This window comes from Dipteris shenzhenensis, chromosome 5 (genome assembly GCF_047967505.1).
Source record: "Dipteris shenzhenensis isolate YYH24624 ecotype China chromosome 5, Dip_SZ_1.0, whole genome shotgun sequence".
NCBI classification, from domain to species: Eukaryota; Viridiplantae; Streptophyta; class Polypodiopsida; order Gleicheniales; family Dipteridaceae; genus Dipteris; species Dipteris shenzhenensis.
In genome coordinates, this window is record NC_141600.1 from 6753044 (window position 1) to 6780228 (window position 27185).

General features: G+C 45.1%; 1 protein-coding gene across 1 annotated transcript in view; it reads right to left on the reverse strand.

Moving 5' to 3' along the window:
• Window positions 1-27185, reverse strand: part of LOC147901561 (uncharacterized) — a 257427-nt gene that overhangs the window by 76942 nt on the left and 153300 nt on the right. Inside the window, exon 17 of the mRNA XM_087375079.1 lies at window positions 9728-9847. Within this exon, the coding sequence (XP_087231205.1) occupies window positions 9728-9847 (120 nt within the window). The remainder of the gene's footprint in view (window positions 1-9727; window positions 9848-27185) is intronic.

Consider the following 27185-nt stretch of genomic DNA (forward strand, 5'->3'; position numbering starts at 1 on the left):
AATAATATAGCTTTTTATCATCATCTTCTACTTTAGCTCCCAAGTCGTTAAGCTGGCGCAACAAAGCTTGCATGCGATTGAGAAAGACTCCAAGAGACTTTGATTCCTCCATCTGTAGATCAAAAAGGTCTTATTTTAGATTGGCCTTTGAATGCTTCCAAACAAGGATTCCAAGATCTGCCAATTTTCTGCCGCTATCAGCTTCACATCGAGGTTGTGGAAATATTCGTAACCCAAAGCTCTACCCATGTAACCGATGGCCTTTTCATTCTTTGTCTCCCATGCTGGAATTTTATCAGCATCATGTGATCTCTCCTTTGGTCTTTTCTCTGTCCCTGCAATGACGCTCCATAAACCTTTCTGCTGAACAACAGCCGGGTCGCCAACTGCCATGAAGGGAAGTTCTTGCTGTTGAATGTAACAAGTGCTCCACCAGCCTTTTCGTTTTTAGGCATATCCATGATTACTGATTCAAGATTTCAAGAAAACACACCTCTGCTAACAGAACTAACGGTGAACGTAGTCTAGTTGCACTAGGGTTGCTCCGTGGTCTTCTCAGCTCCCTTGGTACGACAGGTAATGGACACACAAGAGTGACTACGCAACTCTCTTTTGGACATAGATTTTCACTTCAGAACCCTCTCAGACGTAGACTATGGAACCCGCTCTGATACCAATTGATGGACTTAAAAAGAAAGAAGATAGTGCATGCAAGATAGGTCACATAAAATGTAAGAATAGTAAGAGTCTAAATCTTTATTATTCTCACAAAAAACACTTAAGAGACCTCCACGCATCACTATTGTGCTTGTTGTGGAGGTTTACAACTGTAAGCAACAAGCCACAAAGGCTTACACACTCATAGGCTCGCAAAGAGCACAAACGACCACTACACAAAGTAGCTATCAGCCTCTAGACTCTGTGTGACAAAACACAAGCTTATGTATCAGCCTAATGGAGAGATGGTACTGACTCGAGTAGTGAGAGCAAGCAGTTGCGCCACAACTCCTCAGCGACCTCTTCATACTTGCCAACAGTCAAGAGATCCGACTCTCATGGAGGAGCTCCACACCAACAGAGATGAGACCTTGAAAAGAACTCGAAGAGTCGAGACAAAGCCGCCTATGAAGATCCACGTAGAAGCATGCATGAAATAGTGCCACATGGCACTAGCCTTTTTACCCCTCCATCAACTTTGGAGTCGAATCTTCTCCCCATGAGGACGAGAAGCTAACTATATCCTACAGTAGCTTGTTAGAGATTGGCTAAGGCCATGCTATCTCAACTGAAGAAAGGAGACGCTGCTGAGCTCCCCGTCTTGCCTCTCCCTACTGCCCTCCGTCCTGCACCCCTCTCCCCTCCCTCCCAGCCCTTCCCTTCCCCTCCCTCCTCCTCTCCCTGCCAGCCCCTCCTCCCGGGCTGCTGCCCCCTCCTCCCGCTGCTGTCCCCCCTCGCTTCCCCTGCTGCCTCCTCTCCCTACTTCCACCGGCCGCAAAAACAGATACCTTTTCCAAAGACGAGCTTCAGCAGCTCAAGACAGACTCAGAGCAGGAGTATGCCACCTCACTCTTTGCTCGCATCCACGGTTCCCACCCCTACAGGCTACAGGTTAGGGATTGGATGCTTTCGGCTTCACCTGGAGACCTCGCAGGGCACCTCACCGATGTTTGTTTGTGTTGGAATATGAAGCCAAAGTGAGTCAAAAATGAGTGTACTAGGTGTCTAGGGGGTGTTTTATAGTCTAGTGAGTCCTAGACATGCCACGTGTCATATTGGGAGCCATCCCATATACACTATGGCTTTCTAGAGTCTAGTGTCACACTATATAGTCTTGAGTCTTTGGATATCAGTCAACATCAAGCTATCTACATGTGAGTATTTTAATTATCATTGCCTAGCACTTGTTCTTTCATTTTCCTTTCCATTTTGCTTTTCATTATGGTTTTCACATTTCCATTCCGTTCCTCGCTAGCTACTAGATCTCTTCATATGTTATTAGAGCCATGTTCCTAGCCCTGCTCTCTCTTTCCCTTTCCCTTTCCTTTCCAAGAGGTTGAGGTGAGGGAGGCCAATGAAGCTACTCTAACTCCTCCTCCTTGGAAGGCTGCCCTCTTCTCTCCTTCCTTGAGCTCTCTTCTCCACGCCATGATCTGCCACCTCTTCTCCTTTCTTCAACTACATCTTTCTATGACCTGCGGACGATGTTCTGCTTCTATCCGGAGAATCATGGCTTTGTGTCTTCAGCAAAGTTGTAGAGGACCTTGAGTACTACAAATTTCATTTTTACATCATTGCAATCTGAGTTTTCTGTGAAACGTTACAACCCTTGCAAGAAGTGACGAAATTTGTTTCTGCGCGCGAATTTTGTTCTGGAGCTCAATGATTTGACAGCCCAAGCATGATGCAACCAGCTCAACGAGGAGCTGTTCATCCTCTTTATCGTTGACCTCTGCTCCAGCCTGCCATTTGCTCCTTCTACCCGACATTCTCTTGGAGCTGCTGCCCGCAAGTTCGTGCTCGCATTCTGCCCGTTGTTCTCTTGGAGCTGCTGTCCACGCTGCCTCTATCTTCTCTGCCCGTCACTTGATGTGAGCTCTTGACATTACACTGCGGTGACTCCTTCACGTGACTACTCCAAACTTTGGTGAAGACTTCCCGAGCTAAATGTGAGTTCTCCAATACTACTCGGACACACTCCACTACAGTGATCTCTCTGATTAGTGTAGTACATCAAGCTTGATGTAGACCACTCTACATCAACAGGTGACTTCTTCAACCTTGCTTATTCGATCGGTGCCTGAGGTACTTCGCATAGATTGACTTTCCGATTGGTCGTGGTACCTGAGGCTTCTACTTCGACATTGGTGACTCTCCTTCCTGCATTTTGAGAGTCATCATGTAATTGCTCCATGTAGCTACCTATGGACTTCACCGACACATATTTTGGGGCATTCCTGCCTAGCGCTTCATTGACATCGTCATCGACTCACAGGGATGTGCACACATGTGCATTAGCTACTTGGAGGACATCTCTTTCACAAAGAGATATTTTTATTTATTACTACACGCTTGATGTATTTTGGGGTCCTCTGTCCTGGGTAGTCTTCCTAAAATGATATGTATTGAGTGTTTGGTTTCCATTGAGTCTAAAGGTCCTCTGCCTTGGATAGTCCTCCTAAAAAGATGTATTGGTTTTCCTATTTTTTTGGTGTGTGGCTTCCTAGCATGTCCTGTTATGAAGCCAAGGGGGGATGTACAGTGGGAGCCATATGTATTGGCTTTGATAGGTCTATTTGTTTATCAGGCCTGGCTTGAGAGTTCCAGGATGTTTTTAAATCGACCTAATCCGAACCTGTTTGGTCAGCCCGACTTGCTGGTTGGGTCAGGCTAATCATGGGTCAACCATGTCAACCTGCTCATAGCAGGCCCACCAAGTAGCTAAGGGCCTATAAATTTGCCCCCCCTCTTACACTTGTAAGGTGGCCCCTTGGAGCATCCTCCTTCACATGCCTCCTTGGCTAAGATTGTATCCATGGATCTAAACTGTTGATATTGCCTATTTCTCATGTAAATTTCTATCTCTATCTCTCACTCCCTTCCACACGTGCAAAACTTTCACACGAGGCATGGATCGGACTGAGGGACCTTCCCTTCATGCTCACCATATGGAAGGTGAATATAGAGGAGCAATAATTTCGACTTATGGAGCTATCTAATTAATTGAAATATATTGGACTCGAACAAGAGGAAGCGGGTCCTTTATGAGGTGATAACCATAGCTGTATTAAGCTAGCCAAGCATCTATTATTTCATACTCACACTATTCATATAGGAATTCAGCATCGCTTCGTATATGAGAAACTTTTGGGCATTGAAATAGATTTTAGTCTATTGTATGATAGAAGACCAGGTGGAAAACATCCCAATCAAGCCTCTTGCCACCATCAAGCAAGAAAAGATTTTCAATATGATAGGTATCAAGCCAAATTCATCGTTGAAGAGGCATAATATTGGAAAAGTAAGTGATATACTTAGATTTATTTCATTGCATCACCCTGGGGTGTTTTTTTTTTGGGCAAAGAATCGCCTTCTATTAAGTATGTAAGAAACTCCAAGAGCAAAGTACTAATGGGAGAAGTACATCATGCGAGGCATGAGAAGAAAAACACCCTAACATAACAAAACCAAGCTCATGCAAGAGAGCTCGAAAAAATCCAAGGTTGAGGCTGAAAGCGCACCTCAACCCTGCAAAGGTCTCTAAAAAAAATGGGGAGCCATTCCACTCCCTAAGAAAAACAGCCCCCTTAGTAAAGCTGCCAAGGAGGACCCCTAAATGCTCACCCAAATGGCAATCAAGTATGTTACCATATCAATCCAAAATACTGACTAAAGTGTGTGAGGGGTGGACCTTGGGAACCACCCAAGGCCTCTGTGCATTTGGCTCTCCAAGTATGCCATAATGATATGCTTGCCATAATTTCCCATGAAGTATCCACAGGGGCATATGCAGGTCTGTAAGGAGTCGAGAACATCAACCAAAAAGCTTGACTCGACCAAATGTCATCAAACCGGTAGATCCCAAGAGGAGTCATGTCTCAGATAAAAGACCTGAGGGCCCCGAAAGAGAAATCCAAGTCAAGGAGCCCCAGGCCATGAAGAATGGGGAAGAAATAAAGTTACTCAATAGACTAGCAATCCCCTTCTAGATAGTCCTCGCCTGTTTGCAGTCCCATTAGCATTGTTGAATAGACTCATCAGCCTAGAAAGGCAATGGATACAAGTAGCGTCTGACCCGAACATGGATCACCACTAGTTCATTGCAATCCCACAATGGATAGAAAGCCAAAACAAAATGGTCAAGACAAAACTCCATGAAGATATGTCATGAAAATGATCAAGATAAAAGCCAGAAGCAGACATGTCAGCGTGGGCAACAAGAACGCCATGTCGGCAGCAACTAGACTCGAGGGGGGGATTAAATACGTGCAGGGGTGGAGTAAATGGACGTGGGGGCGTGGGCCGCAGAGTAAATGCACGAGGGATAGACGGGTGTCACTGGAATGACCAGCATGCCTGCGCACACTACAGCATGATTGTGTGACTGAGATGACCTGGCGCACGTTGCGGGGTAGCTGGTCAATGCTGAGGTGGCGGGGGAGGGTCAGGGAAGACGACGTGGCAGAAACAGAGCGCAAGGCAGCAACGATGATGATTACATGGCGACTCACCTTCTGCCAGCCCTTCAATGCACCACCCCTCTGTCACGCACGCCACGTGGCATGGCACGCTGCCTTCCTATAGCCGCAGGTTGCAACTCTACTTGCAGACAGATTACGACCACACTGAGGTAATAATCGCCGTCTATGACGTGGCACAAACTCTGACTCTAACCGGATGACGTGTCCACGTTGGCAGACGCAGCTCATCTGATGTGATAAGTACACCAAGACCTTCCCAAAATGGCTTCCAAACTGAAAATAGATAAGCTTGAAGGAGAGGGGTTCCACACTTGGCAAACAAAACTGAAGTTTATTCTCATGAAAAAGGGAATATGGAAGGTAGCAAATGGAAAAGAAACTAAACCTACAATTAGAGAAGGAGAAGCTTCATGGCTTCCAAAAGATGAAAAAGCACTTGCTATAATTGCTCTTGGTTTGAGTGATTCATCACATCAGACCACACTTGAGTGTCAATGAGTGGTGGGGGGGACCGTCCCTCTAGAAAGCCTCGGTTGGGGTCCCTCCCAACCCACCATGCTCTCTCAATCTTGTGCTCACTCACCCCTAGGATAGTGGTCATGAAGGCCTGCGCATCTGCCATCGGTGTAGCCTCAATGCAGGGGATTCCACATACTCTGATGTTGAGAGCCTTGCTGGCTCTTTGCTACTGCTCCAGGAGGGTAGCCGATACGGTTACCCTTGCAGGTTCCCGTTTGGCTACGTCGACCCATTTAGACGTCTCCTCAATGGCAGATTGCATGCTCGCAATCTGTGCCTCCACAACTAGGGTGCTCCCTGGGACTGTACCTATAGTAGTGACCTCCTGTCGGAGCTGTGAGATCTCCTGTCTAAGCCCCTGAATAAGATCATCGGATAGCCTGAGACTGCTCCTGTATGAGTCATGCCTGCTTCTGGGTGAAGCGTGTCTGCTCCTGTGCGAAGCGTGACAGCTCCCTCTCGCACTCTCGAATGCTCTGGACCTCCATCAGCAAGTACTCCCAAGACTCTGATGGGTCAGCTCATCCGTGCTCTAACGGAAACTGAAAGGTTTGTGGCCTGAAAGTGTGAGGATGAGACTGGAGGTTGGGTGATGACTCGGTGAGATGGGTGCGGTATGGGGATGATAGTGGCCTGGAGGAGGCGATCCTGGCAAGGTGTGGGAGCGTGGGCTGACTGAGAGGCAGAGGGGAGAGAAAGGTCGAGTGGTGCGGAACAGTGTATGACCCTCCAAAGTAGGTGTCATAATCAGAGAGAGAACTGTAGCAAGAGAAGAAGGGAGAGATGGTGTCAGTGACAACCCCTCTATCCTAGGGGAGGGTGGGGCAATTGATGTCATGGGTAGGGGTATATCAGAGCCAATAGCTGTAACTATAGAGGCTGTGGACGTAAGTGGAGTTGGAATCGGAACTAGAGCTGACGCTGAGGCTGAAGCTGAGGTTGGCGCTGAGGCTGAGTATGAGGATGTAGCTGAGACCGAAGATGAGACTGAAGCTGAGACTGAAGCTGAAGCTGTGGCTGAAGCTGAGGCAGAAGTGGAAAGGAAGAGAGAGAGAAAGAAATAAAGAAAGAAAGAAATTTTATTAAAGGTCCACGGAAGGCCATACATGGCCTATGGGACACAAAATCATCCGAAAGGAAAATACATCATCAACGATGCACCAACTAGGTGGCCTCATCGTAATACAGCTAAGATGCCAAAAATGGCTACAAAATCCTAGATACAAAATGAAATGAAATAGAGTACCAAAAATGCCTAGATACAAAATGTAAAATATGAAATATGAGAGAGAGAGATGCTAGCATACATCCCACCTTAAGACCCTACGGAGCAGGTCTCTAACCCATCATAAACCTGTCATGCTACTCGTTGCAATATAATATGAATGAGTGATGGAATGACGATGTGTGGATAAAAATGAAAATATGTTTTTCACTTGTTGCATGCTGATGGGTAGGTGCATAGCTATGTACATAGCTAGTTCGTGGTGGCTTTGAGTTATGGAAACTCTCATAAAGACTCTACATTAATGTAGATATTTTCTTGAGAATTGTAGATACTTTTGTAGGGACTCAGGATATGATGATAGAGCAATGTGTGTGCATCAGGCACTCCAGAGCATTTGGTATGGGATGACATGTCTTTCATTGTTGTCCTGTATTATGTTTATCTTGCCATGAGTGGTTCCCGATTGTAAGACAGGGGAGTATTCATATCATGGGTTGTGGGCTTGAGGAATGTGCGGTCATGTGTGGCAATCAAGCACCCAATGCTTGCTTGAAGGTTATGTGCAAAGCATGGTACCCAAGGTTGAAATGTGGGTAGAGACCTTGGTCTAAGTTCTTGTGAAGGATTGAGAGAGTGGTAAAAATACATATGACGACGTGGCTGGAATCAAGAAAAGCCTACATGTATGTGGCTACGTGATGGAAGGGGGATACTTCTGGATGATGAGTTGGCAGATACGTGGGTTGACAGCAATGAGAGAGACTCTGGATCCTGCTGGAAGGAGACGTTGCTTTGGGGAGCTTCTCGGGTTTGGTGGTCGCTATGATGCGGGCGGGAGAGGACGATTGTTACGAGTATGAAGAACTTTGCAGCAGTGGCATCGCTACTGTGTGGGCTAGGAGGATCTCAGACGACAGGGGTCCACGAGCCCCGTGATGACGAGAAAAGCCGTGCTGGTAGCTATCTTAACGAGATGGGATTCTCTACAGGTCTGGAGGGCAAGGTGGCGAAGCTACGTGGAAGAGGACGACTGTGGAAGCGCCTCTATGGGATCCGGCTGGGAGGGCTTCTTGTGCGGGCTGAAGAGTACCTGGGCGACAGAGAAAGCATGAGAGCTCTGTGAGCAAGAGGACGACTGTGGAGGCAGGAGCTTTGGGACAAGGGTGGCATCTCTGTAGGAGGTTCCAAAAATGGTTTGTAAGGACATAGTGCATGCTTGGCTGGAGCAGCAAGCCCGGTGCTCATGGATGATCTTGGAAAAGGCCTTGCTTGTGGCAACGGGACTATGGGCAGCAGATGTCTTAAAGTACTAGGCTTCATGCAGTCCAAAAGTTCAAATCCATCAAGGGCTTGGGTAGCACTCCGTGTGGGTTCTCTTACAGGGTGGCAGTTTTGAGCATACAAGGCGGTTGGCTACTTGAAGTCAAAGAGATCCGGGATTGTTCTTCATGGATTTAGTCAGGAAAGATATGAGCATGGTTGTTTATACCATGAGCTGTAAGAAGTGTTCATGGTAGTTATGCAGTTCTGAAGTTGTCATTTTCTGGAGTTTTATGTTTCATGGGTCTTCTATGTATTTTCTGAGCTTGATCTCAGTCAGTTGGAGAGCTTGTCTTGAGCTGTGTAATCCACTGGGTTCTTTTTGAGTTTTTTTAGCTTTCAGTGGAAATGTGGCCAGAGTATGAGATGTATCCGGAGGTGTGTAGAGACAAGGATGTTGAATGAATGCCTTTTACCTTCTGATAGTGTTGTTCACTTGCTTTAAATGTGGATGAGGGTGGCTGTGAAGGCAGTCTGGGCTCTAGTGCTTTTGTCCATCCAACGAGACACGAGAAATAGTCATTGAGATAAAGATTAGAAAAAGATGAGATAAGAACAAGTGAGAAGCGCTGATGAACATAGAAAAATGCTGGAGAGGTAGTCTGGAAAAGTCAACAATGTTTCCTGTAAAATCAGAGAAGAGTTACAAAATCTCGACTTGGCCTCCCCCTCCCCTCCCGTCACCCTCACCCTAGTTCTCTCCCGCTCCCTTCACGCTCCCCTCACCCTCACAATTGGCGCTCTCTCGCTCTCTCTCTCTCTCTCTCTCTTCCTTCATCCTCACCCTCCCCTCGACTCGCCTCCCCCTCCCCTCAACTCTGGCAGAATGCTCTTTTGAAAAGAAGGCTTCAAGAGTTCTTCCTGAGAGGATGGATTCAAAAAGATATTAGTGATAGGTATGAGAAAGTTTAACAAATGAGTTTTATAAAACACGGTCTGCACTACAGGTACAAGTAGCATTGGAACTTCATTTTTTGAAGATGTTACAGATTTTTGAAGCTGTGTTAGCAGCATAGCATATGCAAAAGTGTATCTTCAGCCTCCACGCACCCAGACCTTCACTGAAAGGCACCGATCTCTATATTTAAGATGTCTCCATACCATTCTTTCTCTCAGTTCCTGAATGTTTTAAAGTCTTTTATTTTTGTCATATTCATCGCTCAAGTAAAAATGCTCTAGAGATTTTCAGAGAAGACTTGAGTTTTCTTACAAGCTGAAATTTCATAAAATTTTAATCTTTAAATAGTTTTATAATGGCAAGGCGTTGCGAACCTCCTCTACTTTTTTCATTTTGTTCTTGTCAGTAGGACTTTGATAAGAATACATTAAAAATAATATAATGCATGCTTTTCCACAGGTGCAAATAACGTGAAAGGTGGCTTTTGAAAATCATATAGTGATCATAGCAAAAATACAGGATGCAGCATCTGCAATGAGTTATTAAAAGCTTTTTCTTAACCACCTCAAGAAACTCTCACAAAAGTCAATGTAAACCAAGCGTGCCCAGTAGCTATGTCCATGACCAAAATCCTTTACAACTCTTTGTGCAAGCTCAAAGCGTTGGATTGCACGACGGTGATTTCTGCAACATCAAGGACATATTTACATATTTGTAACATATCAAGGACTTGGCCACACTCATTATTACAAAATATTATTTATGCCATTTATTCAATTTGATGTCAAAGATAAAAGTATTGAGGTTGTACAAATATTCAAACGCATTCAATAAGCTTGAGCTTTAAATAAACACTTACAAATAAGCTAGTGCTTAGAAAAATGGTAGTATTCCAAACGTGCTATTCTGGAGGACCATTATAAACAGTTTCAGTCAGTTTCATTTTTATTTTGCAATGAATTTGAAGTTAACTCGTTTATGGAACCACCATCCTGCCCAGCAATGAATAGCTATTCGCCCATTATATATCCAAAGACTTCAAAGAGCTAATGATGACCGAATTGGAAGATAATTACGTTACCTATGTCCTTCAGCATGCCAAGCATAAAGATAATAAGGGGGTCACCTAGCCATAGAGAATGGGCAGATTTATCATGTGTTGCATCGTCCTTTTGAGGATGACAATACCAAATACTCTATCTGGATCACTAACGTTCCATTTGGGAAGGGATGTTGATTACCCCACCTACTGATATTCTATCAAATAACCTAGGAATGGTCTTTTCGGCCTAAATCTGATGTCCATCTCTTTCCAATGAATTACACGCTGGAAGCTCCACTTTTTTTCAATATACCAGTGCCCCTCACTATAGCCAACAACCCTGATGTATCATCCTGAATGGATTCCTGAACTATTAATCTGACTAGTGAGCATCCTCATTCTGCTTCTGCTAGCCTGTGTCACCAGCCCCCTTTTTTCCACCATCCCCTCCCTTCTTCTCACCACCACCCTTTTCTTCCTTCTGCCCGGACCTCTTTCGCTGCTGCTGTTCCTTCCCCCCTCCTCCTGTTCGCTGCACCCTGAGTCCTTCCTTACCTTTCTGCTCTTTCTTTCTTCTACTGTGTCACCCTTTCTTGGGCCTTCATTGGGCTGGCTTTCAGGTGGTTTGGATAGCCACCCATGAAGCCTCATCCCTCAGCCTCTGTCTGCGCCCCCCTTTCTGATCCCCTTTCTCTATCAAGGTGTGACAGTGAGCTTTCTTAGGCACACACATTGGATCACTGTCTTACACACTGTAAGCAATGAGGCTTCACTGCCTCCCACCCAATCGACTCAAGAGCAAGCATTGCAGGGGCTCAATTCTTATCAGTTTTCTCTTCGAAACTAGCATGTATAATTCGACCAGGTCATTTACATCTGGGCCATTTTTAAGGATCGCCAATCAAGATGGACCGTGTCATAGTTCACATCACAAAGGTCATTTTTGTATATAGACAGTTATGAATTCGAACCCTCCATTTACCAAGGAGAGCGTTGCTTTGGAGTATGTTATCTCCCTCCCAGACATGATTTGAATCAAGAAGACCAGACAAACCTACCATCTCTAGTCAGCTAACTATGATGGCCTTACGGATCATTGCTCTACCTGCACAGACTTGGCCACCTTGCTCAGGCAGTGCATACACAATTTTCAAGGATCAACCATGAGTGCTCATTCAATTTCCTTGTCAACATCAATTACATCATGCAGGACCATAATTTTCTCACATGTGCTATCCCTTGATTATCGAGCCCCTTGTTAGCATTAGACAAAGCATCCTCAAGGCCACAAATGTGTTGTTGGAGCAGCTGCCCCTTCTTGTCAAAAGGCTTTTCCTACTTCCCGTTCACAATGAACCCCTCATAATATTGGAGTGATCCCTCCTTCTCAGCCTCCTTAGCTACAATCCTCTGTCCTAGGCCCTAGGGTAAGGCAACCTATAATCACGAATGCTAAAGAAGAGTACACAACAAATGAAACAAGATAAGGCTCAGAGGAAGATCTCCCCTTTTTCCAAAACACAAGTCTCCTTCAAATACAAGTATGACCACTTCCCCAGGGCTTCTCCACAACCCATCATATGTGGGATAACTCCTTTTCTGCCACATGGCACTCTCCTACTTAATCCCCCTTCTACTCCATTCTCCACAAGGCCTACAACAGTTTCCCCCGGCACTAAATCATTCACCATCCCTGGTTAATGTAAAACATCAAGATGAGGGAACATGCCTCCCTTTATATGGCATAAATTTATGAAGTGCTGGGACAAGCCCCCAAGCTAGGATTAAGAAAAGATACATTTCCAAAACTTTCCACCTACAATTGATTATGGTGACAATTGATGGTGAAACCAAGTGGCCTTCCACATGTGTAGTTGCAAACAAATGCAAGCAAGTCTTCTCTCGACAACCTACTCATGGCAGCCTCTTGAGCTAACTCCAAATAGAAAGAAAGAAAGAAAGAAAGTCTATTAACGTCCACTGGAGACTAAAAGGTCTATGGGACAGCAAGAAACCCTCTAGTACATCTGCTTTAGGGAGGGCACATGGCAGCTCCCAAGGAGTGCAAAAGCAACCCACATTATTTTAGAGTACCTACATAATAGTCTGAAAGAGTAAACAGCCATACATCAGTTTAAGACTGAGAGTCTTTTGGTTTCGATTTAAACTCTCTGATTAAAGCTACGCCTTCACGGTAAACTGCCCATTTTCCATCCTTTCTGGCAGCCTTGAATTTAGCTAATTCAGTTGCCTTATTCTTGAGTTGAGCCTGTGTACGCTCCTTTGCTATCCATACTTTGTTACCCTTCAGCTTGGAAGATTGTGAAGCAGCTTGATCCACATATCTTTTGACTTCAAAGTAAGGATTGCATGACCTTTATAGTGCATAATAGCAGTTGGCCTGGAGTCGACGTCATCCTGCTCATCATCATCCACCCATTCAATGTTGGGCAACCTTGCTGATCTTTGTCAATATTTCACTATATGTGTCCTCCTCTTTGTACCAATCTTCTGGGAGTCCCCCTACTCTAATCTTCAGTGCATTATCACTTCTAGCTTCGTGTTCTTCAATCTCTGCTTGAATATGAGACTTGCTTGCTTTGGTGTCCACTTCCACAATCACTTCCTTCTTAGCAGTTTGTACTTCAACGTGAACAAGATCTTTGACTGTAGAGACTAGCTACGGAGTAGGGGGGGAATCCTTACAAGATTTTACAGCCTCATCAATTACTGCTTGCTTACCAGGCCCTTCCAGAATGTGAAGTCGAGCCTTTACTTTTGCCAGTTCCAATTGTAGCTCTCTCACTGCCTGCTGCTAATAAAAAATCTGATCCTATTGCCCAAGGATGGGTTGTTTTGAGCCTTCTTGTTGGTAATTCCGTGCATAAGGAGAGGGTGTCATGGCTGCAACTGTAGAGTACCAAGTCCTGATGGAGGTTGAAGGAGTTGAGGGGGACTTGGAGGAGCCATACATCAGTTAAGACTGAGAGTCTTTTGGTTTGGATTTAAACTCTTTGATTAGTGCTATGCCTTCATGGTAAATTGCCCATTTTCCATCCTTCCTTGCAGCCATGACCTTAGCTAATTCCGTTGCCTTATTCTTCAATTGAGCTCATGTAAATTCCTCAGCTATCCATATCTTGGTCCCTTTCAACTTGTAAGATTGTTGAAGAACCTTGATCCGTAAATCTCGCAACTTAAGTGTAAGGATAGCATGTCCTCTGGAGTGCCGGATATTAGTTGCTCCATCCTCATCATCATTATCATTATCAACCTTCCATTCAATATTAGGCATGGCTGCTTTGACATGTGCTAAAGTCTCACTGAAAGAGTCATCATCTTTGAACCATCCTTCCCTTTTTTTTTTTTGGGGGCAAAAAAGAGACTTCTATTAAGTATTAAAGAAAACCGTTAGAGCAAGCTCCATACGGGAATACGAGATACACCATGCAATGCATGAAAAGCTTGAGAGCCAAAAAGAAAGGATTGGGGTTGATACTGCCATCTCAATCCGGTAGCAACCTCCGAGAAAAAGGGAGAACCCCTCCAAACTCGAAGAAATACACTCCTCCTAGAAGAGGCTGCATGTGAAGGGCCCTGCATGCTAGCCCATATGGCTATCAAAGTGTGAACCGTGTCAGTCCAAATACCCATGAACACCTATGATGGGTGTATCTAGGTATCATCCAAGGCCTCTGTGCATCTGGCTCTCCAAATGTGCCAAGAGGAAATGCTAGCCAAAATCTCCCAAGAGGTGTCCATTGAAACATGTGAAGCTCTCAAAGGAATATGTGGTACAACCTGAAGAGAGCAGGGCTCTATCACCTATCGGCGGATCGAGAGTGCCCAAGAAGAAGGCTCACCCTCATAAAACACATGGGGCCCAGTAAGGGATAACCATGACCGAGCCCTAAATCATGAAGAGAGAAGAAGTATGAAAAATGCGGAGTATCCGAGCAACTCCTTTCCAAACAGTCCTCGCTTGATTGCAGTCCCAAAGGCAATGTTGCACTAACTCCTCTGCAGAATGACAGCGAGGGCAAGTGGGATCAGCCCCAAATCGTGATCTCCACAGGTTCACTGCAATCCCTCCATGAATAGAAAGCCAAAAGAAAAGAGTGATCTTTCTATTTCTGAGGGATTTCCAGAGCCTCCTCCAAAATTTGCAGTGATGAAGAAGCTATCCCAATGGGGGGCTCTGGAGGGAATCCAACCTCTGCTACTTAGTCGAAATCTCCTGGCATTACTAACCGTGAAACGAAAGAAGGGAGTCCCCCTCTCTCGGTGCCCATGATCTATCCACTCCCACTCTCCTGGGTCCCACTGCAAGCACCTGATAGGTGCACCTCCATATAACCACACCTCCAGGATCCCAGGGCCAAGAGCAGAGGGTCAGGGTCTAAGTACCACTGCAAGCCCGCTCCATGGTCTACAAAACCAACAATTCTGACAGGCTGAAAGGCAACCTCTAGAAGAATATCATCCGTGGATCTAGAGAGTATACCTCCATCCCCAACGTCAAAGACCAGAGCATCTTCCCCGAGACCTCGAAGAGCGATCACCTATAGAGGAACTGCTGTCCTTGAAAAAGCTCCCATCCAAGTGGTGGAAGTAATAGGCATCTCAATTGTCCATTCCACTGGGATGGCTGCATCTATCTGCTGAATCCTACGTGCTACCCCTCTGAGGTGACTCACGGAGTATAGCCTCTGATCCTCAGGTAGCCTGATAAAAGCCTTCCAAGTGCCTACTGTGTAGGCGGGGCCTCTCTCCCATCTAGACCACTACATATAATGGAAAGTGCCAAAAAAGGAGCTTTTTCCTTATACTTTCTAGTACTGGAGAAAACTGTTGTGCTGGAGAGATGCCCAATCCTACCTGGCATCCCAAATATCTGATAGGAACACCCCTCTGAATCTAGGAAAAGCCAATGTCAACTCCCCAGCCTGGAGTGTCCTCATCACTGATCCAAAAGCCTAAGGATTTATGCCAGTTAATGTGTGCCCCTGCAGCTCAGCAAAAAATATCCAAGGCTGTCCGGAAAGAATCAAGTGACTGCGAAGAGGCCTCAATAAAAATAGCAGTGTCATCAGCCAACTCACACTCAAGAAGCTCCTGCTCCTGTCTCAAGGGCAATATCAACCCAAAAAGCTCCGCCTGAGATATAAGAAAGATACTCAGAGCTTCTGCGACAAAAAGAAAGAGGAAGGGGGCTAAAGGGCATCCCTAACGAACTGATCTCGAAATCTGAAACCTGTCACCCCTTACCCCTCCAATCAAAACCTGGCTGTGGGCTGATCTGTAAAGGGAGGCCACCCCTCTAATCCATGCATCTGAAAATCCAAATCGTAGAAGAGTGCCCTCAAGAAAACCCCAATCTACTCTGTCATAGGCTTTCTCAAAGTCCAGGAGTAAAACTGCCAGCCTCTGCCCACTCTGCATAGCCCACTTTGTGGCTTCCCAAAAGGAAAAGATATTATCAAATATGCTCTTGCCATGCACAAAGCCTGTCTGAGTATCATGGATGAGATCTGGAAGAAGGGGCTGCAATCGGATGCTGATCGCCTTGGCAGGGATTGGGTATAGAGTGCCCAAAACAGTGATGGGTCGCATCATCTACTACAGCCAAGTCTTTACAAGACTTCAATAAGCGCTGACTGTACCACAGAGCTCGTCATCACGGAGCACCTGGAATCCATCTATGCCAAGCATGCAGTCGAAACTCCTCATCCCATCACGTACGTAGACCTTCACACAGCCTTTCGCTTATGCACACACAGCAGCGACCTACGCGCTCCTCCCCCAGAACTGCAAAGTATAGTTGCCACCACCACTGTTGTCCCTCACCTCGTCACACTATGGTAGCCCCTCGCGGCTTCTCCTGCTCCAGCTCCCACACACAGTTGTCGGTCGAGCCACCTCATCTCCCAGAGCTCTCCAGCCCAAGGCCTCTCCTTGCCCACCGAACCACCGAGCTCTCCTCTCCCCCGGCGCTCTCCTGGCCTGCAATTGACGCCACCATCAACCCACGACCCCTCTCCCCCAAGCTCCTCTGAGCTCCCTCCTTCTTCTCCGTGAGCCCATGATCACCTTCTCGAATTCTCTTGCCAGCTGCCATCTCCATATTCCTGCCAACTCTCACGACTAGAAGCTTGCCTTCTTTTTACATAGCATGTTGCATGCATACTCCTTCTCTCCAAAATAGCCACGTCATCCCATGCTTTTTTACCACTCTCTCAATCCTTCCTTCAAACTATACCAAGGCAATTAGTGCCTATATCCAACCTTAGGCACTCCACCTTTGCACATAACCTTCAAGCAAATTTTTATCATTTGATTGCCACATATAACCACGTGTCCATGAAGCTCACAACCCATGATATAATTGCTCACATGACTTACAAATCAGGAGCAATCATGGTAAGACAAACATAGCTCCGGACAACAATCAAAGACATGTCCTCCCACACCAAATGCTCTGGAGTGCCTGATGTACCCACATTGCTTTTCATCATCTCCCAGAAGTCCTTGGAGAAGCGTCTACCATCTCAAGAAAATATATCATCAATGTGGATTCTTTTATGAGGGTGTCCACAGCCCAAAGCCACCACTAACTAGCTATGTACATAGCTATACACTCACCCATCAACATGCAACAAGTGAAACATTTTTTCATTTTTATCCACACACCGTGGTAAGAAGGACTTGGTTTGTCACTAACCATTAGGGAGAGTTTGACCGAGCCCTAGTAGAGAAGCTTGTGCGGACACTCTCAAGGACCGGGGCGATCTGCTGGTCTGTTGTAATATCAATACCCACCTGGCATTCGAAGTATCTCGCGGTCTGGTATCCAGCGGAAGCCAAAGGCACTCCCCCACTCTCGAATCTCCTATGTCTCCTCCAAGCCTATGAAGAAACCGATGGATTTTGTCGAGTTGATCCCGTGCACTTGAGGCCTCACAGTAGATAGCCAGGGCTCCCCTGACTCTCTCTAAGCTCACTGTGGTGCCCTCTACATACAAGGTTGTGTCATCTGCAAACTCTGAGTCTAGCAACTCCTCCTCCTGTTTGATTGGGAGCCTCAACCCTGTGAGGCCCACCACCTGCGATCTCAAGTAGTAGCCCAATGCCTCCGCTACAAAAAGAAAAAGAAAGGGATCTAGGAGACAGCCCTGACGGACCGAGTGAGAGAGAGGAAAGGACTCGCCCATGTGTCCACCAACAAGCATCTGACTAGAGCTCCACGCATCAAGCGCAGAGGCTCCTCTAATCCATCTGTCTGAGAAACCCAACCTCTGGATAGTGCCCTCCACCCTGTCATAAGCCTTCTCAAATTCCAAGAGAAGGATGGCCAAAGGTTGTGACTCCTCCCTGGCCCAATCCACTCTCTCCGATAAAGTGAAAATGTTGTCCAAGATGCTGTGCTCTTGAACAAAGAGCATCTGCGTGTCATGGATGATGTCAGTGAGATGAGGCCGCAACCACAAACTCTAGACCTTAGTGAGGATCTTGTATACGGTGTCAAGCAGGGTGATCGGTCTCCACTGCCGAATGTCTGACCTATCTCCCTCTTTCGGGATCAAACAAATCCACCCCCTGCTAAGGGACTGAGGAAGGGAGCCCATGTCAAAGATCTCCTGGCAGGCTAAGCGACAAGGGATGGAAATGATCTACCATAAGTTTCGGAAGAAGGCCGGTGTCAATCCGTCTTCGCCAAAACACTTTTGGGACGGGAGGGCCTTGAGGGCTTCCCAGACTTCCTCATCTGCGAAAGGCTGCTCCAGACTCCTACACAACTCCTGTGAGACTACCGTCGGCCACTCCTCACAAGTCCTCTAGACTCCACAACTCCTCCAGACTCCTACACAACTCCTGCGAGACTACTGTCGGCACGTGGTCCCAAAGGCTTTCTCAAAGTCCAGGAGTAATATTGCTAGCCTCTGTTTGCTCTTCTGTCTGCTCTACATAGCCCACTCTGTGGCTTCCCAAAAGGAAAAGATATTATCAAATATGCTCCTGCCATGCACAAAACCTATCTGAGTATCACGGATGAGGTCTCGAAGAAGGGGTTGCAATCGGATGCTGATCGCCTTGGCAAGGATTTTGTATAGAGTGCCCAAAAGAGTGATGGGTCTCCAATGGGATACACAATTCCTGTTGCCACCTTTCGGGATAAGGTATATGAGTCCCTCGGTCAGGCAACATGGAGAAAACGTCCACTCCGAACATCTCAGCACACTTTTGGAGTGGCCAGTAGTGTGCCGGATCAATCCTTGCCTTAGGCGGCAATCTGATAAGCCCTCCTGTCAAACCAAAAATCGGCTTTTCTCGCGTGAAGCTCAACTAGAAGTTCACTTCAGCACCATGAGCGTGCCAAAGATCTAGTCCCAGTGGACCCATCCAATCTTCCATCATGCGTAAAATCTGATCCCCCATCATAGCATCAAATACCCATGGGGTCCACTTCTCCAACCCTGTGGAGGCAAACTGGAATCTCCAAACTAGATGTGTTTGGGAGCTCACTACGTTGATCGAACCCCCTTTCCAGGCCTACAAGATCATGAGTGTAACCTCCAGTGTTAGAGGGTAAGAGTCCAGGATCTCCAAGTAGTTCCAAGGCCCCAATCTCCAAAAATCTCTTGGGAGAGGGGGCTCAGGCTGAAGAATGGGAGCTGCTGAGATGAGTAAGAGGAGGGAGAAGCGGTTGTGCCCTTGTGTACTGGCAAGGGAGCCGGGGAAGGTCTGATAGGGGGGTGAGAGGGGGGGGAAGCTGAAGAAGCTGCTATGGAGGGGGGGTGTTAGGGCGGAGGGAGGAGGGGAGGCGGGGGGAGGGGGACGGGTAGTGAGGATGACCATAGCAGGAGTGGCGAGGGGGAGAGGAGGGGAAAGGAGGAGCTTGGGAGGAGGGGAGGGCGTGGAGAGGGAGAGGGGTCCGGCGAGGGAGGGGGGCAAGAGGGACTAGGGGCAAAGTTTCAGGCCCAATGCTAGACATGCTTTTCTAAAACTACTTTTGCAAAAGCTAAACTTCCCTGCTTTTAGCCCACCTAGGGGCAGCTTTTATGCTCTTTTTATAACCTTGTGGGTCCTTCTTTAATAACGTCATCTCCCGAATGCTTTTTGCCACTTGCTCCAACTTTTTGAGCCTTTTAGCACTCTTTCAAGTCCTACATAAACTCCAACACCTTAACCCATTAAAGGTTAGCGAAATGCATGCATTCCTAGTTCTTGGATTAATCCTAGTCTCTTGTGGGTGTCCCCACAATTCTCGTTTATCAATGGCAGAAGAAACGATTTGTGTATATCCTTCTACATTCTTGGGTAGAAGAAATATCTTTCAATGGCTTGTATAGTAGAAGAAATACCTCAATGTCTTGCTTAAGGAGGGGCATGACATTCTTCCAATACTTTTGCTCTCATATCTTGAGTCACACAAAGGTGATCATCCTTCATGAGGAAACAATCTTTCAGTGAGTACTGACTAGATGATTGCCCCTGCTGAATAATGTTGGGATAACTATGGTCAAGGGCTTGCTCTATGGTGCATGTGTGCATCTAGGGGAGTCACATGTGTGTGTGTGTGTGTGTTTGGCTTTCATCCACAGAGACAGGGTTTTGATTTATTTTTTGTATGGGTGCGCTATTGGACCCTATGGACTTTATGGATGGATAGAAATCATAGAGTCTTTGGTGATCCACTATTTTCATCCTTTCTTTTTTTCAAACGATCTCTGCAACAATCATTCTATGATTGTTTTCAGACTCGTTTGATTGATCAGGATGTGTATACAGCTTATACTGAGATCTTTAGTTGAGTAGTAGCTACTTCATTTTTGAAGTAACTATGAGTGTAAATATTCTACAGAAATAAAAGATTTCTTCCCACAAAAAAAAAAAAAAAAAAGTGTGTGTGTGTGTTGTAGAGGCACATCTAGTGCTATGATGTGTCTAGTGTGTGACCTAAGTGATGATGTAAGCCAAAGGCCCCCACATGGGAGGTTCCTTTGATTTAGGCCAGTCCCACTGATGTAGGGGCTGATTGCCACTGATTTAGGGGAGGTGCCTACACCATCCTCTCTTTCTATAAAATGGAGGTCATTCCTTCATTCTAATACATGGATTTTGCCTCACTTGTGTTCTCACTCTTTGTGCCATGATGCATCTCTTCTACCCCATACTCCTCTACATTTGGTATCAGAGCTGGTAGGCTTTATAGAACTCATTTTGGTAGTGCCACCTCATCATCTTCTCCAACACCTCTTTTTGAGCTTTCTTCCTCCTTCCTTCTCAGAATTTGCTTAGCTCTGTTCTCCCCATTCCTTGCGACTTTTGGCAAGCCCTTCCAGCTGGAATTTCTACACTATGGGACGCTCCTCTGGCTCAGAGCATTTCCCTAGATATGGTGTATTCCACCCGCGCTGATTCAAGCAAGTTGAGACAAAAAAATACGCAATTCTATTCTTCTGCTCAACCATTGCCTGAGCCCTCCTAGCACAAGCTGGTCCATGCCTAGAGCCTGCTGCTGATGAGTTTTGAAGGCCAATGCTTGCTGGAGCAAGGAGAAATCAGAGAAAAGACAGTCAAAGAAGGTGCAACTCTCCCAGACAAAAGGGCGCACTATTTCAGCAATGCTCTGTGGTGAACTTACTTCAAGCTTTAGTTTTGCATATAAAACCTTCTCAAACTCTTCTTCAGTTGTGTGAATTGTGCCCTCCAAGTTGAGCTAGTCTACTCTAATGTATTTTTGACAGTTTTGGACATATTTGATGCTAGAGTAAATGCTAGAGTGGTGATGCTTGAGGATTGAAGTAATGCCAAAGTACAGATCAGAGAATGCATTTTCAGTTTGAAATTCAGTTGGCACTGATCTTTTGTCAAAATGCCAAGCTCTGAAGGTTCTTCTAATGCTAATCACTTGAAGAAGACTACAAGAAGGACAAAATTCAAAGTGAAGAAGACCCCAACCAAGAAACTTTAGGAGAAGCCAACAGGGTATGAATATGCTAAACAATTAGGATTCTCTGAATTTATCTCTAGCAGGGAGATTTCTTTGTTCCACAAAATTAGTCATTTTGTAAGAGAGTAGACACTGCCTGACAAAGGTAAGACCCTCTCATGGCTACTTATAAAATTGACAAGTTCAATGGCCAAGGATTCCATACTTGGCAGATGAAGATAAAGTTTATGCTTATGAAGGAAAATCTATGGAACTTAGTCAAGGAAGCAACTCAAACCTCTCGGAAGGTGAATCAACTACAACAAAAGGTAAAGGAAAAGCCATTGGCTCTACTTCTACACTTGCAGATGCAAAGAGAATTGAGAAAGCCTATGCCATCATTGCATTAGGTTTGGGTGATGACTATGTACACCACATTTCAGATTTGGAATCCCCTTTTGAAGCATGGCACAAGTTAGACATATTGTTTGGTGCTAGCTCTCATACTTCCAAATTAAATCTGAAAATTAACTTCTTTGAACTTAAAATGGAGGGAGATAATGTTGCTGCCCATGTCAACACTATGAGAAGTATTATGACACAACTAGCTTCAATTAATTCCCCTGTCACTGAGGATGATGCTATGGCAGTGCTTTTAAAGAGCATGCCTCAGGATTTTGACAATGTGGTTACTACTTTGAAGAATCTTCCTCAACCCTCATTAGAAGGCATCATTAGTGCCTTACAAGAAGAGGAAAGAAAGAACACTTCAAGAATGGGCAAAATGCATACAGAGGCACTTGCAGTGAAGTTTTCAAAGAGCAAGTACAAGGCTTGTAAACATTGTGGGAAAAACAATCACCTTGAGAAGGATTGTTATAGAATCAACCCTTGCTCATATTGTGGAAAGAATAATCACTCTGAAAAGTTTTGCAATGAGAAGAAGAGGACTATGACAAATCTCGTTGAAGAGAGAACTCCATCAGCAAATGAAGCATCCAACTTTGTGGTAGAAGACAAGGACTTTGCCTTTTGAGCAACTTGTCTTTGAATTTTTGTTTATCATCACTTGGTCAAATTTTGAGGTTCTCTGCCTGGAGTAGTATTCCAAAAAGAATGCTATGTGTTTTGTCTTTTGTAAATCACCTCTGGTCACCATATGATGTAGGCCATGTGATATGTGTGTTTTGGTCTATCCCATTTTTGTGAACCTTGACCCTTGGGCACCTTTGCTAGCATGAGATCCTAGACATAGATTTATCCTTGACCACCATGAGATGGCCATGTGTGACCACCATGACATGTCATGAGAAACTATGAGACTAGATGTATCCTTGACATTGCAAGAGGCAAACCATTGAGGGGGGGTATGTTGGGATAACTATGGTCAAGGGCTTGCTCTATGGTGCATGTGTGCATCTAGGGGAGTCACGTGTGTGTGTGTGTGTGTGTTTGTAGAGGCACATCTAGTGCTATGATGTGTCTAGTGTGTGACCTAAGTGATGATGTAAGCCAAAGGCCCCCACATGGGAGGTTCCTTTGATTTAGGCCAGTCCCACTGATGTAGGCGCTGATTGCCACTGATTTAGGGGAGGTGTCTACACCATCCTCTCTTTCTATAAAATGGAGGTCATTCCTTCATTCTAATACAAGGATTTTGCCTCACTTGTGCTCTCACTCTTTGTGCCATGATGCATCTCTTCTACCCCACACTCCTCTACAAATAATCCTCATACTCTCTCCAAAATATGGATCTTGAAGATAGAGCTCTTTCATGAACTCTAGGTCCCTGTGATGAGCTATGGTAACACTGTTCACATGGGGCACACACATACGATAGGAGCCATCTTTCTTTTGAACTAGGAGCACGGGTGAATGGAAGGGTGAGAAATTGGGTCGGATGAGTCCCTTAGAAAGTAGATCCTATACCTGTATCATGATTTCTTTGGTCTGTGCTGCACTCACGCAATAAGGTGGCTGATTCGGAGGCTCACTTTTTGCTATGACATGATCTTTCGGCCACTCAGGAGGAAGCTCTCCTAGAAGAGAATTTATCTTTGAAAGAATCAAGAAACTTAAAATTTTCTCTCTCGAGAAGATTCACTCCCACTTGGGGTTCACCCTCTCTCTCTCATACGAAAACAAAGTACACAGAAATAGCTGATTTTATTGACTTAGCAATAGAAACATTAGATACAACTGGGATTGTCTCGGCTCTTCCTTTGGCCAAAATTTCATGCTCCTTGTTTTTGTGCATGAAACATAGAATTCTTGCCTTGGTGTCCAAATTTACTTCCTTTCTATTGAAACATGGCATACCCAAAATGACATCATGATGTTTGGAGGTGAAACATAGAACTCCTCATGGTCCACATAGTCCTGAATATGAAGTTTGAGTTTTTCAATCAGAGTAACTTTAACTTGTTTTCCTTCAAAAATATGTTATGCATCTAGAGCTGGTCCCAACTCTTCAATCTAGATTCCTAACCTCAAAGCTAGGTCTTTTGAGATGAAATTGTCTGTAGCCCTTGGATCGAATAAGATCAAAGCATTCTGGTCTCTTGCTTTATCCCATGAGAGAAAAAGTTCTCGAGCTTCTGGATCGGTGGCTCTTTCCAATATATAAAGGACTCCTCCCACCAAAGGCTTTGACGGTCCTTTTGGCATATTATGCTCTCTAAAACCCGGAGTCTGTTTGGGGCACTGGGCAACGAAATGCCCTTCTTTTTCACATTGGAAACACTTTTCTTTCTTTCGGAAGGCCTTTATTTTCTCTAGTGAAAACTTCAACTTCCCTTTGTAGAGCTTCAATGGACCCCTCGGCTTCTGAAACTGGAGCTCTCTTTGTCCCTAAACTGTCGGGGCCATGTTTTTTTTGAAGGTGTCTCCATCTTTAACTTTTGAGGCAGCCATCGTCCGTAGAAAACTTTTCTTCGTTTCCTTAACCACTAGGGCTGAGTACATCAAATCCCGCAGCGTTGTCTTGCATTCAATGTTCACTTGGGTGCGAATACTCGGATGTAGACCAGCCCGGTACTTCCGCATCTTTGTCTTTTCTGAAATTTCCTTGAAGAGAGTACTCTGGAGGTATGCTGAAAATAACTTCTGATTGTAAGTCTGGACCGTATCCATAGCTGTCATGGATGCACTCTCTTAAGTTGTATGAAAATCATCATAAAAACTGTTTAGCAAAACTTGCTCGAAAAATTGCTTCTTGAAACCCTTCCACTTCTTGGGTGCTTCATCTGCCACTAGAAGAGCTCCCGACGATGCTATGGCATTGCTTGTAAGATGGAGGCTTATAATCTTCAATTTTGACTTCTCAATATAATTTACTGTCTGGAAAGATATGTCGAATTGTCGGATGAAGTCCAAAGCTTTCTCAGTTGCCCCATACTTTCCATCAAAAGTAGTAAATTTGACGAACTTTCCTCCTTTTAAATCCTTTCGTCTTGATTTGGTCTTCCTCCTTTTGTGCCCATGAGATGAATGCTCTTGATATTTAGAAGAAGAAGAAGATGGGCTAGAGTTGGGAGATCTCCGTTGGTGTTTTTTGCTTCGTCTTCCATGAGGCTTTGGACTCCTTCCTCTTTTCTTTGAATTTGAATACCTTTGAATTGAAGGAGAACTTTGGGAACACTTTCTTGAAGCACGATGCTGCCTAGGAGATTCTTTAGAAACTGAGGGATATTTATGATCAATTCCTTCTCTATGGGAAGGCGGAACATGCTAAGACATCATATCCTTGAACAAGTGCTGAAATTGAGGTATCCTTCTTAGGGACTTGAACTCCTTGATTCTTCCCCTTATGAGTTCTTCATCTAGATCTTCATCAAGAGCAATACGACATCTCTTACTAGGCCGTCTTCTAGCTGAGCTGCCTCGTTTTGAAACCATGATGTGGGAGATCGTAAATCAACCTTGGCTGGGCCTAAAGCAATCAACTGCAAAATCCCTACTTCTTCCAAGGAGTTAAACGCTTATAGGTGAAGACACGAACCGGCCTGATGCGTATGGGTGGGTGTGGCTTTGATTGTATGGTTCAATAACTAGTTCGGGGTATGGGCCATATAATATAAATACTATAGAGGGTTATGACCCCACTTGGACTGTGATGACGCTGCTTCAAGCTCGCCCTACGCCAAACGGAAGTCTCTTCTGATCGTTGCGGGGATTCTTTGGATCGTTGCCACCAAGGGAAGTAGTAAAGCCATGCTCTGATACCACTGTAAACCGATCCTACAAATCCTAAACACCCTTCTGGAATCAAATCGTAGCAACTTCAGGGCTTTGGGGCAGATTACACAGAAGAGGAAACGCCTCCCAGAGCAATACGCAACAAGTCCAAGGTTCAATGGATGGCAAGAAATCCAAATTGCAGTAGGTGTAGTGGCCCAGGTGGTTGGAAAACAGTTTGTAGTAGGATCTCGCTCTCAAAAGTAGTACATATGGTGTGCTGGAATCAGCCATACAACACCTCAAGAAGCGTGCAAGAGTAGAGGAAGTGATTCACAGCAAGAAAAAGGGCGCTAGAAGAGACAGAAGAAGATAGTACACAGCAGGGCTGCACCGCCCCCCCCCGCCCCCCCAAGGTCTTTATTGCAATAGACATAAACTTTTTACAATTGGCTGTGAGAAGAGGATGAAGCTGAGTACAATCTTGAATGAATCTAGGAGCTCTGAGGCCCCTTCTTTTATAGACTTGGCCTATCTAAAAGCTAGACCTGCTTTTCTAAAGCTACTTTTTACAAAAGCTAAACTTCTTGCTTTTAGCCCACCTAGGGGCAGCTTTTATGCTCTTTTAGGTACCCCGTTGGTCCTTCTTTAATGGCGCCATCTTTTGGTGCTTTTTGCCTTGTGGAACCTACTTTTTGGCACTTGCTCCAGCTTTTTGGGCCTTTTAGCACTCTTCCAAGTCCTACACAAATTCCAACACTTTAACCCATCAAAGGTTAGTGAAATGCATGCATTCCTAGTTCTTCGACTAATCCTAGCCCCTTGTGGGCATCCCCATAGTTCTTGTTTACCAATGCAAAGCAAAAGTAAAACAATAAAACCTATTCTTAGTTAACCAAAATCAACATTCTTTGACCGAAGTCAATTCTAATAAAGATTAAACTCTATTTCTTGAGAGAACTACCAAATAATGACAGATCGTGTCAAAAGGAAGCTTATCATTTGGAGTTTTGCTAAACTTGACCTTGCTTCCAAGGTTGTGGCAGTAACCCAAGTATTGTTGGTCACAGCTTAGTTTATATGTTCTTCGTTAGTGCCATTCTAGAGATTGCATCACTTAGCTCGAAAGACAGATAAGGAATTTTATTTGGAGTTGTCTAGATGGTTTAGTAGATACACGAGCCAAGGTGTCTTGGGAGACTCTTATTCTGCCCACTTGGAACGATGGCCTCAATATTTAGATCCACACCTGCGGAGCAGAGTTTTATATGCAAAGTGGTGGTTAGAGGACGGAAGGATTTTTGCAAAAGTTCATTAAGTCCTACACCCTTCCTCTCCTCTTATGGCTGCTATCTTGAAAGCTAGGGCTAGCTTCAAAAGTGCTCTTGGGAGTAGGTCATGTGGAACAAAGCTTTTGGGGTCAAGATGCTACCTGGACCCTAACCTAGGTCATATTCCCTTGGGCTCATGGAGACTTTGGCTTTACAGAGGTGTTTCCATAACGTATTTGTAGTGGGATCCAAGGGAGTGGGAATGGATTGATGCAAGGCACCGAGAGAAGAGTCTCCTCTTCTTTTGATACATGGTGGGGCTGGAAAACCCCCAGAGCTCCTCATTGGGAGAAATTTCAAATTTTTGCTAACCTACAGACATCCTTTTGGAAGAGACTCTAGAAATCCCTTAAGAATAGAAAATTCACTTTTTTTTTTTTTGGCTTTGTATTAATGGAGGGATTGCTGTCAACTAGTGGTCCAGGTTTGATATTCTTGTTGCCTCTCTGTTGATGAGTCTATTCAGCATTGCTTATGTGGAAGGGGATCGCTAGACTATTGACCACATTTATGCATTCTCCTGTCTTCATGACCTGGGGA